Raw genomic sequence first — 13,284 nt, forward strand, 5'->3', positions numbered from 1 at the left:
CAGGTAAGCGGGCTTTCCCCACTAATGCCAAACCTGACATTGCATAAGTTATTCTCTCTTATACACCCTAGCTGCGTTCCTAGCAGCCATCCGCTCTTTAAATCAGTTGGCTGTACACTTTAGAGCTTCCCTGGTGCATAGTTTCAACATAAGATTAGTGACAATGTTCTATTGGAACTAGTGCACATCTTTACATTAAAGTGTGACAGTTTTTATGTCCTACGCAGGGGGCCTGGTGGATTTTCTATTCAGTATTGTTGATGTTTTCATCACATTGACAGGTACCTGATTGGTACCTTCAGGGTTGTCCTAGTACTCTAGCCTTGCAGTATGGAATGCTTACCTATTTTGGTAGCTCTCCCTGGGTGGCTGTTGCAGCTGTGCTCTTTAACTACTAGGGTATGTTCAGGCCAGCAGTTTGACTACGCTCTTCCATCATGTTGGGAGTTGTCTGTTGTTTTGGAGTTTGTGGCTGTGATTTTCTTTTCAGCCACAGGTGTTCGGTCGTGGTTTTCTACTGTTTTCGGAATGGGCTGTTCTGTTGTCTGACCCTCTGAAAGGTATTGTAATCTCAATCCTCTCGAAGCTGCCTCGGCCTCACTCCCAGTGTGATCGTAACTCGTTGGAGATTTCTATGGTCTCTTCCTTCCGCTGGTTTACAACTTGTAGTAGTCGGACCTCCAGGCTGGTTCGTGGTGACTGTTCGGCCTTGATTTTTACCTCTCTGCATACTCTTTGTTAGGAGTCTGTGGACAGGATCAACTTTGTTTCTGTAGATTGGTATCGTTATACTTGTATCTTTATGATTATGTCCAACAGTGCTGGTATTCTGTTATCTGCGACTGTTGCAGCTTCCCGTTTCCGAATCTGGTACAGTTTTCTCAAGTTTGTTCTCGGGTTACTGCCCTTCTCATATGGATTCGGGTTGGAGTTCTCTGCTCCCAACAGTCCGGCTTTATCTGTTTTGTAGCTGAGTTTACAGCATTTTGATGCTTCTCCTCTGAGGGTGTTTTCTCGCTAGACGCTTATTCCATTCTATTTACGCTGTAAGTTGTGGAATTTCTGTGTCTGTTCCACAAGGAGTTCTGATTGCCTCCTGGCTCACGACATTTGATCCTCAGCTCTTGTCTTCCGTTGAACCTCTGGTTTTTGGCGGTCCCTGTTTCAGTTGGCCTAGGGGTCAGCATGTTCTCTGCGCTTCCCACCCGGGAGGTTGGCTTTGGGACGTCCCCACTGTCTTGAACTCCAGTGTCCCCTAGTGGATGAAGGAGAAAACAGGATTTTGGTACTTACCGATAAATCCCTTTCTCCGATTCCACAGGGGACACTGGACGCCCGCCCAGCGCTGCGTACCTGCCAGTTGTTTGGTTCCTTCTATGGTTGTGTGACTGCATGATTCCCTGCAGTGGTTTCCTTTGTTCTCCTTCGTTCGGTCTTGTTCCGTTCTGTGGTCTTCTCCTTCTCCTCGTTTTCCTGTTGTCCTCCGTCTCCTCTCGGGCTCAGTTCTTAAACTGGGGCTGATGGGGCATAGAGGGGGAGGAGCCAGTCACACTTCCAAATTTATTTAAAGTGCCAGGCTCTGCTCTACCACCGTCTATACCCCACTGTCTTGAACTCCAGTGTCCCCTGTGGAATCGGAGAAAGGGATTTATCGGTAAGTACCAAAATCCTGTTTTAAAGTGCCAGGCTCTGCTCTACCACCGTCTATACCCCACTGTCTTGAACTCCAGTGTCCCCTGTGGAATCGGAGAAAGGGATTTATCGGTAAGTACCAAAATCCTGTTTTTACATGAAGATTTCCTTACAAAGAGTTCTCATTGTCAGGGGACTGAGACTATGGCCTTCATTCAGAGGCGGCCGTACGGTCTACGACCGCACGGCCGCCTCGATGTTTGTCAAATGCGCACGAGGGAGCCGGCTCCTTCGTGCGCATGCGTGAGACTCGCTACGACCGACAGCGCTGGTCGTAGCGGGTCTCTTTCCAAAGGGGGCGAGCTGTCGATGTTGATTGACAGCTCGCCCCGTTTGGAAGGCGGGCCGGGGGGGTGGCAGCCCAAACGAAGACGTTCCCATGGGAACGCCTACTGTTTGGGGGAGGCCCCACTGACATCACTAGTGATGTCAGTGGAGAGCTTCTGGCTCTGACAGAGCCAGAAGCTCTCCGGGGCTTACGACAAGTGAGACCCTACCCTAGGGTCTCGTCGTAAGTCGCGATGGTGTAAACCCACAGCCTAACGACCGAAACAGAGGCGGCCGGTCAGGATGCAAGCGGCCGCCCAGTTTCTGAGCGACCGCTTGCATCCTCCGACCGCCTCTGAATGAGGCCCTATGTCCATAGGGCACAGGACTTGTGCAGGGCCAATTACCTTTTTGTCTTTGCAATGTCCAACCGAGAGGTCAGCCAGCATCAAGACAGACCATTGCAGGTGAGATCGTTTGGTCTCTTTGCCAACATCAAGAAAGACTACTAAAAGTTAATTTCTTTGGTAATTCATTATGCTTACATTGGGACAGCACTAGTGTGGGGCTTCTAATTGACGGCCACCTGGTCTTCAGTGTACACTCTCAAAAAATGTTAGTTATAATACTTTTCGCATCCAAAGATGTTACAGTAAGTTCAGACGTGATGTAGTCAGAATACCTCTACACGGCATGCCGACGGACTATATCCCGGTGCCGGAATCCCGACTGCCGGCATGCTGAAGGTGAATATCTGGGGGTTAGTGGGGGTGTTAGGTTTAGGGTTAGGCACTAAGGGGGGAGGTTAGGGTAGGGAGAGGGTTAGCATACTGACCAACAAGTGTCGGTGTGTTGACCTTGCCGGGATTCTGACCGCTGGGATCCTGACTGCCAGCATTTCATGCCCAACCTGGTTTAGACATGAAGTGCTGCACACTGCATCTTCTGAGCATGCCCTCCCTTTGGGTTGTCACCATGGTAATCTAGTATCTTCCAAAGAATAAATAGAGAAAATTAGATTTTGGTACTTAGGTTAAATCCTTTTCTCGTAGTCCATTGGGGGTACACAATTCCCTCTGTTTATACTATTTGTGTTCAGTTCATTTGTTTTCCTCTGTAAGATTGTTCTCGTTAGAGAATGTTGTTTTGCTTCGCTGCCTCTCGTTCTGTACTCCTGATCTGTCCCCAGGCAGACAATGTTGTCTAGAGGGAGGAACTAGAGAATTTTGCTGGTAAATGTAAAGTGTTTGATCTCCCTGCACACCGCCTTTATTATATCTTTTTTTTTTTTTTAAATAGCTAAATAATCTAATTGATGCCTTTCAGGCATCTTATTCTGCTAGTTTCAGTCAGTGGTAATTGACAATGTGCCTGTCCATGTGACTGTTATGCATGCGGACTAGCAGCTTTCTGTATTTTCTGTGTCCGTACAGTTGGGCTGTAACTTTTTTCTTCTAGTCATAGTTGTAGAAGGGTTAGGCTTCAGAATGTCCCCAAGTCTGATGTCTGCGTCCCTAAGAAAGCCGAAGGAGAAAAAAGCAGTTTATTAACTTGCAATTAAACCCATTACTCCAACCCCACTGGGGGAACCTGTATCCACGCAGACAGCCCCTTTTAGGACATGTGATGTTATAATTTATATGTTTCTTTGTTCCCCTAGAGTTACCAACTCTCATCTTGCTATACTTTAACAAATACTGCCTGGGGAGATGTTACCCTGGCACTGCTGCTGGAGCCCTAATGAGTCTAATTCTAGAGAGATGTGTCCCCCCTACTGGCCATTCGTCACTGGTTGCTTTGTTAATGGAGGCTGATAATGCTGTAGCCTTAGAACCAACCACATTCACTATCTCCATCACCAGCCCAAATTCGCTGGTCCACACACCTTGTAGATTGTAAGATCAATTTAGGCTTTATTTTCCTTCTGGTTCATGTCATTGTATGTAATTTGTTTGTGTCATGATCTCCTCAATGTACAGCACTGCGTAGTGTGTCATCGCTTTTGTAAATAAAAGATAAATTGTGACACTGATGACTTTACCATGACATTTAACAGTAAATTAATAAATCACTTTCCCTTTTGTGTAGAGAGATTAAAAAACTAAAACAAAGGAAAAAAACACTATCTCCTGGGGAAGGAAAACTCATTCCTGTATTATTCTTTAGGAATGTACTCTATAGTTGCCGGCTATTTATGCTCTGAAACGTTATGCACCAGCTATATGGGTGATATCAATCTGCTGCATGGATTGTCATCAGACAAATCGGTGGGGAATGTTTCTTAGTACATACTAGGGCGCTTATTGCATTGGAATCTACCTAGCAAGCTAGTGCATTTTGGATCTAGATAAACCAAATAAATTGTGTGTCGCCCACTGTTACCCTGATTGTATAACTCTTTATCTTGATAGGTGGTGAGGTTCCTGAAGGAGGAGGTGATTCCATTACTGACTCCGTACCAGAGTAAAATGGACGTGAAGATTGAGTTGGACCTCTGAAGTCTGTCAATAACAAATATTTATTTTGGAAATAAAATAAACAGATTGATTTCATGATCTGTTTGGTCTGGCTGCTGCCTTTTCCAGAACTATATCAAGATAAATGTTTTATAACTTGTTTTAATGTTTGGTATCTACCCTGCAACATATAGGGCCGGATTCATTTAGCCTCGTAATTTACTGCGCGGGGAAAAGGGTAGTAGCCTCAGACTTTTACGCCAAGAGCTATTCAATTAAAAGCCCTTTTCCTTCCGTGGTTAATCTGTGGCTAACGCGTGTTAACCCATAGATTCCATGATAAGTACCTGGAGCTATGGGTTAATGCGATCGCTGCAGCCGTGATAAGGGCAAAAAACACTACTTAACGCAGAGTTTTGTTCGAGCCTCAGGAGGAGGTGAATAGAAATCTGCTTTAAGTGGCTGCCGTGGGCTGTAATTGAATAGGCCCGGGAACTGAATCACGGCTAAAAATTTGGCCTATAGGCAGATCTGCACTATATAATACACAGTCACATTGTAGCTATGGAATGATTGATTGTTTTCTGGCAATCATCAAAATGAGAACCTATTTAAATAAGTAGATAGGATAATAGAATGAGTGAATAACATAGTGATAAGCTATATACCAGCTGCACACTGATGACCTAAGGCTGGAACACCTGCTTGGTGTATTTTCCTACTAGGACATATTAGACAATGGAGCACAGACCAGTGGAAGCTTGTTGTAGATCACTTACCTGGAAAAGCTATTTTAAGAATATTGATGATCTGCACAATTTAACAACTCGCTGCCCCTTCAAATTGATTATATAACTGCAAAGCGCATCTGGTCACAGAAAATGCTGCCTCCTATTTTTGAAATACATAGAAACATATTAGTTCCCTACTGCAAAATGTTGATTTCTTGGGTGTACACAGCAGTTCTCTTATCCCATCATACATTAGAGTCAATTTGGAATGCTATTGTGGCTGATTCCCCCTTGAGCTAGATCTGCCCCTAGGCTGGCCAGCATATGGAGCTGTATTCCCTAAGGGGATTGGGTCTGCAAAGCAAATAAACCAGCTCCATACTGACAGCATTAGGGCTATTCCCATACTGTAGGTGTGAGTTAGCACTGAAATTAAAGTGTTAAAAATATAACTTAATCATGGCGCACTACAGGTCCTAGCAGGCCCAGGCTGCTTTTAAATGGTTGGGCATGAGGGGCTGGCAGGACAACACTGGCATAGTGCATGAGCATCCTCTCTATAATTACTGTTTAACATATTGAGGGGTATTCAATATGGGAGCGAAAACATCGTTTTTGCGTTAATATCGGAGGTATGACGTCATTATCGCAGGTTTTACTTTTACACCGTATTCAATTTCAAAGACTTATCGCAGTTTTGAAAAGTCTTTGATTAAAAAAAGGGGATAACTTTTCACCATTGAATAGGTGTCGAAAAAAAGTGCAGAATTGGGGTTTAGGGGTGCAGGCTTAAAAAAAATAACCTGCACCCCTGGGAATGACATTTAAAAAAAGAACTGTGTCAAAAAAAAAAAAAAATGGGGACACCCCAAAAAATTATATTAAAAATTGGGGTGAAAAAAAAAAATGGGAAAAAATTGTTTAACAATAGGGAAATAGGTTCAGGGCTATTCTGCAAGTATGCGGCAGGTGTTTTCTAGAATAGATTTATAGCGGCAGGTGCACAAATGCAGAATTTTTAAAAACTTACTTTAGGGTCTTAAAAATATGCTAGTACCCATTTTCATCTACCCCAAATTTGATGGGAACACTTAAAAAAACGAAAAAAATAACCTAAGTGCTCTTCTGCAACACTTCTTCAATGTCGGGGGGAAAAACCTGCTGCGGCTATTTAAATCCCCGACTTTCATTTAAAGGCTAAAACAGGGGTACCCATAGTGATCCCCCATGTTTTTACAACTTTAGGGGGGTCTTACAATTTTTTTTTAAGGAAAAATTCGTAACTTTACGCAAATCCAACTTCGGAGGTTCCCGTTTTCATTAGTTTTATATTGAATACGGGTATAAGCGGGAGCGCGCCGATACTTTAACGCAGGTAAAAACTCCGATATGAAACGTTAACTTCGACAGTGAAGTTAACATTTCATATTGAATACCCCTCTAAGTGTATTATGTGACCTGGAAGTATTTCAGTGTATCCTTTTGCACTCAAGCTGTTTGGGAATCTAAAGTCCCAGCTTGTTTCTCAGCACGGGAGAGCCAGAGTCTCTGATAAATAGTGTCATAGACTGAATGCCCTGGAAAGTTTTGGCCGGTCTGCTTTGCTTTACAACTTTTCTGGAGTTGTTCAAGTTAGCAGAATATATCCATGTGGCAACATTGTTTTCCACTAAAGTAGACTAGAGACTTGTATCCTACATGATAATAGTAATGCAGAGATCTCCATTACATATGTGTACAAACATATGGTAAGCCACAGCAAGGCGTCTCTGCTCTGGTGGTCCTACCCTACATGGTTATAGCACTACTTTGGGTCATACATTTATGTATTTCTAAATTGAAAGCCAACTCATCTGAAGGTACCCCAGGATTCTCCAATATGGCCCTACAAGGATCTGCATACCTTAAGCTACAGGTAATGGGTCAATAAATTGAATGAGCAACTTCCATTTTGTGGGGTTGAGTATGAAATACCGTCAGTTGGGATGTCAGCTGTCAAAATACTGACTGAGGCATCGTATCCCGACGGGTACGTAACTATGCTAACCTCCCCCCTTCTACCTCACCCCGCACCCTAACACTCCCAGTTAGTGCCTAAACCTAACCCCCCCCCTTGGTGCCTGAAATTAACTCTCTCCCCTTAGTGCCTAACCCCCCAAATGGTGCCTAAACCTAATCCCCCTGTCCGTAGCCTAACCCCCTCTCCCCCCAGAGGCTAAACTCCCCCCGCGGCTAACACATAACCCTGCCTCACTATACTCATGTTCGTGATTCCGGCATCGGTATCTAAAACTGGCATCGGGATTTAGATGCCTATGTTTAGTCGGGTCCCGGGTCAGGATTTCAACAGCCAGCATCCCGTCTGATGACAAGGTAACGACATCCCCATTTTGTGTATTACTTTCCACTAAAGTAGAAACCTTTTTTAAAGAGAGAAAAATAGGGAGTCTGCATGCTTGCCTTCGGCTCCATCCGCCTCTGGGTCAGGGACGTCGTCCTATCGGCCTCAGGATAAGTCAAAGGCCCAATCCTTTCCGAGGTCATCAGGAAACAAGAAGCCCTCTAAGCCTAGGAAGCAGGCTTGGAGCACCAGACGTCCGACTACCAAGCCTGACGACAAGCCTACAGCCTGACGGGGCGGGCCTCCTCTTGGGAGACCCCAAGGTGGGAGGCCGACTTCAGTTCGCCCAGTGTTGGTGTCAGACCACCTCGGACACTTGGGTAAAGGAAGTAGTCTCTCACGGGTATGCCCTCTCCTTTCTGAAAAGGCCTCCCCATCAATTTTTTTCCACGGACCTTCATTGAAATCCAGAGAAGGCTCTAGAAATTCACAAGATTGTATGATCCATGCTCCAGGAGGGGGTGGTTGTGCTGGTTCCGCTACCCCAGAGGGGGATGGGTTATTACTCCAATCTCTTCCTGGTGCAAAAACCGAATGGATCGTACAGGCCTATCCTCAACTTGAAGTCCCCAAACAAATATTTGAGGGTGCCTCTGTTCAGGATTGAAACCCTGCGTTCCATTATTTTGGCTATGGAACCTGGGTACTTTATGGTGTCTCTGGACATCCAAGATGCCTACCTGCTTGTCCCAATAGCGGTCTCTCATCAGCGCTTTCTCTAATTTGCGGTAACAAGTCGGCATTCCCAGTTTCAGGCTTTACCGTTTGGCCTTTCTACAGCCCCGAGGGTGTTTACCAAGGTTATGGCGGTAATGACGACACACCTGCGCCTGCAGGGGTCTACCTCCTACCTTACCTGGACGATCTGCTACTTCTGGCAGGGTCTCCAGAGGTACTTCACCAGCACCTGTAACTAACTATAGAGGTGTTGCAGAATCACGGATGGCTGATGAAGAAGTAGTTTCTAACGCCATCTCAGAGGATGCTTCATCTCGGAGCTCTGTTGGACACTCAGCAACAGCGGATCTTTCTGACAGAGGAAAAGGTCTGTGTTGCAGGCAAGGATTCGCACTTGTCTGCGGGATTGCAGAATCTATCCATTCTGCAATAAGGTTACTGGGGTCCATGGTGTCGACGTTCGACATGGTGTGAGATGCCCAGTTTCACTCGAGACCTCTACAGAAGCTGATCCTATCCAAATGGGACGGGATACCTCTTCGGCTAAGGATTCAGATGCTGGTGCTGTCTCCGGAGGTGCGTCTTTCACTGACCTGGTGGCTTCAGAAGTCTCATTTCCTCATCGGATGCCCCTTCTGGATATTGGATTGGATTCTCCTGATGACGGATGCCTGTCTCGGGGTGGGGCGCTGGGTCGGGTCCACACGTGTTTCAGGGCATGTGGACCTCGGTGGAGTCGGCTCTTCTGATTAACATCTTATAACTTCGGGCAGTTTTTCGTACCTTACAAAAAGCGAGACTGTTTCTACAGGGTCATCCCGTACAGATTCAGTCTGACAACGCCACAACAGTGTTGCAATAAAATGGTGAGTGGTGCTCACAGGCGCCTAGCACAATGGTCTGCTGCAGATGTATTATCAAAATGGTATAATCCTTTAATACCTAAGCATATATATAATAGTGATTTATGATAACACAAGTGCGCACGGTGCTGTAGGTGGATAAACAAAAATTATTATAATACTTCCCAATTCTGCATATGGGAGTCCAGTAAACGATGATCTGCAGTTGATAGTATTTACATTTACATGAAAGACATAAATATATCAAACATAGTGTGATATTGTAAAAACATATTTATTGAACATCAATACTCTAAAAAAAATTCAAATTGGTATGTTCCTCACAACGCACTTAAAGGTGGAGGATCCCACAAGACCCACCATATATGTACTACCGAAGGTGCATAAAAATCCAACAAATCCGCCAGGGAGACCAATAGTGGCAGGAGTTGGGAGTCTAACTACGAATCTCTCAGAATATATAGATGCTCACCTTCAACCAATTGTTAGTACAACAAAATCACATTTGAAGGACACAACAGACACACTCCGTAAAATAAAGGAGATACATTGGAATAAGAACATGATATTGGTGACAGCGGATGTCGCAGCCCTATACACAAATATACCACATGAGAAAGGTATAGAGGCGGTGAAATTGTATCTAAACAAGACAGATTTTAATGAGAAAAAGATAACATTTTTATTAAAAGGTATTGATTTCATTTTAAGAAATAATTATTTTTATTTTAATGGAGTTTATTTTGCGCAAGTCATCGGAACAGCAATGGGTACAAAATTCGCTCCCAGCTATGCCAATTTGTTTAGGGCATACTGGGAGGAGACACGAATTAGGAACATTTTGGATGAGAACGTGAAGATATGGTATCGTTATATTGATGACGTCCTCTTTATCTGGGAAGATACACAAGAAAAGTTGGAGGCATTTTACAGAGTTCTTAACAATAATGATTTTAATATACAGTTGAATTTTATATCCAGTTATAAAGAAATACATTTCTTGGATTTAACACTATATGTAGAGGAGGAAAAATTAGACAAAATGTTATAGCAAACCAACTGATGCAAACAATTTTATATCCAATTTGAGTGAGCACCATGATAATTGGCTCAAAAGTGTACCTAAAAGCCAATTTTTAAGATTAAGGCGAAATTGCAGTAAAAGAGATGTTTGCGCACAACAGATTACAACTATGGAAAAAAGGTTCACAGATAAAGGATATAAGAAAGAGACACTGGATAAATTTAAAAAAGATGTCTTGGAAAAACATAGAGAAGAACTTTTAGAAGAAAAGAAGAAAGAAAAGGGGATATCTATAAATACGCATTCATAACTGAGTATACGGGACAATATAGAAAGCTGGAAGGTATCATTAAGAAACACTGGCATCTATTATTAAAAGATCCCATATTAAGCAAAACAATACCGAAGAAACCCACCTTCATATATAGACGTGCACTGAATTTAAAAAGTAAATGAACAAGGAGTGCATTGAATACAGAGAATAAACATCCCATAAGGAATAAGGGATTTTTTCGTTGTGGAAATTGTGTGGCATGTAGAGAAATAAAGTCAGATAAATCCAAATATGTCGATTTCAAGATTGGAGATACTACGTATAAATTGAACCATTTCATTAGTGTGGTATATTTTATTGAATGTAGCTGCAACCTCATTTACGTAGGAAGGACCAGCAGAGCCCTCAAGACAAGAATGGGGGAACACCTCCGCAATATTAGAAAAGGTGTCATGACACATTCCTTATCAAGCCATTTTAACCAAGTACATAATTGCTCCACGAGAGAAATTATATGGTTTATGGCCATTGACAATATTAAAAATACATGGAGAAATAGGAATGAAGAAAGGAGACTGGCCACAAGTGAAATGCACTGGATTTTTAAACTAAAGACACTTATCCCCAGAGGGCTTAATGCGGATTTCGAGCTGAAATGGTTCTTATAATCACAAACCCTGGTTGCGAATATTAGTGCTATATTATCAAGCACCATTCAGTTATTGAAAATAGGGATATAATAGTATTATGCATGACGTATTTATAGTTTAAATATTTCACTTTTAGATTCACAACATCATTTCCACCTTACATTGCCCCTGTTATGTCACGTTAAAACCCCCTTTTATTGTATTAATCCAATCTCAGCTATAATATGATTCATGTCAGTTGGATATAATAGTATGGTTTTTAACATATTTATGTTTTTATATGAAGTATTGTGCCATTTTTACTAATTATTAGCACCTAGCACTTTGTTTGATTATAACATTAAGATATAGATATATAGTATTTTAATTATTCCGTTTTGCCCTTACATATGATGGCGAGAGGAGTTACTATCTGGAAATGCACCTTACCTAAGATGGCGCCTGGAAGAGCAGTAAACAAAGAAAGATTGAGTTTTTGACAACCACCAATATAGCCAACCGTAAGATGGACGCCAAAACCGGAAGTGTGTATACTTCGGGAAAAGTAAAGGTGTAAAGAGAGATAGAAGAGACAATCGGACTGGCCATTAGATGAAAAGGATAGTAGCAAAGTGTGATGATATAAATTGAAAAGGTTGAATAAAAGTAAAAGAGACTGCTGAAAACGAAGATCGCGAAACCGGAAGTTAGAGGTGACGCACTTCCGGTTCGCGCAACAAACTTAGGAAAAGTTTGAAAGCTTATAATACCACAAGTTCAGAGCATCAAGACGTCAGATAAGGATACAGAATGTGTGGAGAATTACAGAGAGAATATGAAGAAAGGAGAGAAGTACTATCATTACACGGTGGAATCCGTGACTTGTGACCCGGAAACAGGATGCAGGGTATATAAGAAGAACCAAGGTAATCACTGTCACATAGCCTTGAGGAAGGGAGTTAAGCTCCTGAAACGCGTTGGTACATGTGACAGGACTACTTACAGAAAGCCGCCTGAAAGGATTTGAGAGGAGGTGATCCGGAGACCACCATCGATATCACTACAGGCCCATATGCTAAGGACTTCTGGTAATTCCCCATTATCTTTCACTGGAAACGAAGGGGCAACAGCCCATGTATATGAATTTATATTTTATGATTTTTATTTTGTGTCATATACACGGCCTAGGATACATCTCTTGGATGCACACGATTAAGTGCGTTGTGAGGAACATACCAATTTGAATTTTTTTAGAGTATTGATGATCAATAAATGTTTTTACAATATCACACTATGTTTGATATATTTATGTCTTTCATGTAAATGTGAATACTATCAACTGCAGATCATCGTTTACTGGACTCCCATATGCAGAATTGGGAAGTATTTTATAATAATTTTTGTTTATCCACCTAGAGCACCGTGCGCACTTGTGTTATCATAAATCACTATTATATAAACGCCACGACAGTGGCTTACATAAATCATCAAGGAGGAACTCGAAGTAAGGCAGCTCTAAGAGAGGTGTCTCGCATTCTGACTTGGGCGGAAGGAAATCTACCGGCCATCTCAGCAGTGTTTATTCCAGGAGTGCTAAACTGGGAAGCGGACTTCCTCAGCTGTCATGACGTGCATCCAGGGGAATGGTCTCTTCACCAGGAAGTATTTCAGCTCCTAGTGGACAGGTGGGGCCTTTCGGAAATAGACCTCATGGCATCCAGACACAACCGCAAGCTGCGGGTGTACGGCTCCTGAACAAGAGACGCAGAAGCTCTCCTTGTAGACGCTCTGTCAGGTACGAGAACTGAAAGGTCCACCGCACTATTTCCTCCGTTCTCCCTGCTTCCTCGCGTGTTGCGAAAGTTCAAGCAGGATGGGGGCATGATTCTACTGGTGGCTCCGGCGTGGCCCAGACGTCACAGGTACTCCGATCTACGGAGTCTTTCCGTAGAAACTCCATGGCTACTTCCTCAGCGTCTGGACCTGTTGTCTCAGGGTCCGTGTCTTTGCCCGGATCTGGGTCGGCTGTCTTTAACGGCGTGGCTCTTGAGACATCCCTCTTGAGGTCGAAGGGTTTTTCAAGCTCGGTGTTGGATACCATGCTCAGGGCTAGGAAGCCGGCTTCGGCTAGGATTTAACACAGGGTCTGGCACGCCTATTTTGCATGGTGCCGACCTCAGAAATATGATCCTTTTGGTGTTTCGTGGTTCTAGAGTCCTCGCCTGTCTTCAGGCAGACTTGGATAAGGGCCTGCGTCTTGCTTCTTTGA

The 13,284-nt window shown here is 43.4% G+C and overlaps 1 protein-coding gene across 1 annotated transcript in view; it reads left to right on the forward strand.

Annotated features, from left to right (window-relative positions):
- ADSL (adenylosuccinate lyase) overlaps positions 1–4,514 on the forward strand; it is a 52,020-nt gene extending 47,506 nt beyond the window's left edge. The window contains exon 13 of the mRNA XM_088456938.1: positions 4,371–4,514. Coding sequence (XP_088313064.1) covers positions 4,371–4,457 — 87 coding nt within the window. The 3' untranslated portion in view covers positions 4,458–4,514. The remainder of the gene's footprint in view (positions 1–4,370) is intronic.
- Positions 4,515–13,284: the final 8,770 nt, after the last annotated feature.

Source organism: Taudactylus pleione, unplaced genomic scaffold (genome assembly GCF_031769625.1).
Source record: "Taudactylus pleione unplaced genomic scaffold, aTauple2 ptg000726l, whole genome shotgun sequence".
NCBI lineage: Eukaryota > Metazoa > Chordata > Amphibia > Anura > Myobatrachidae > Taudactylus > Taudactylus pleione.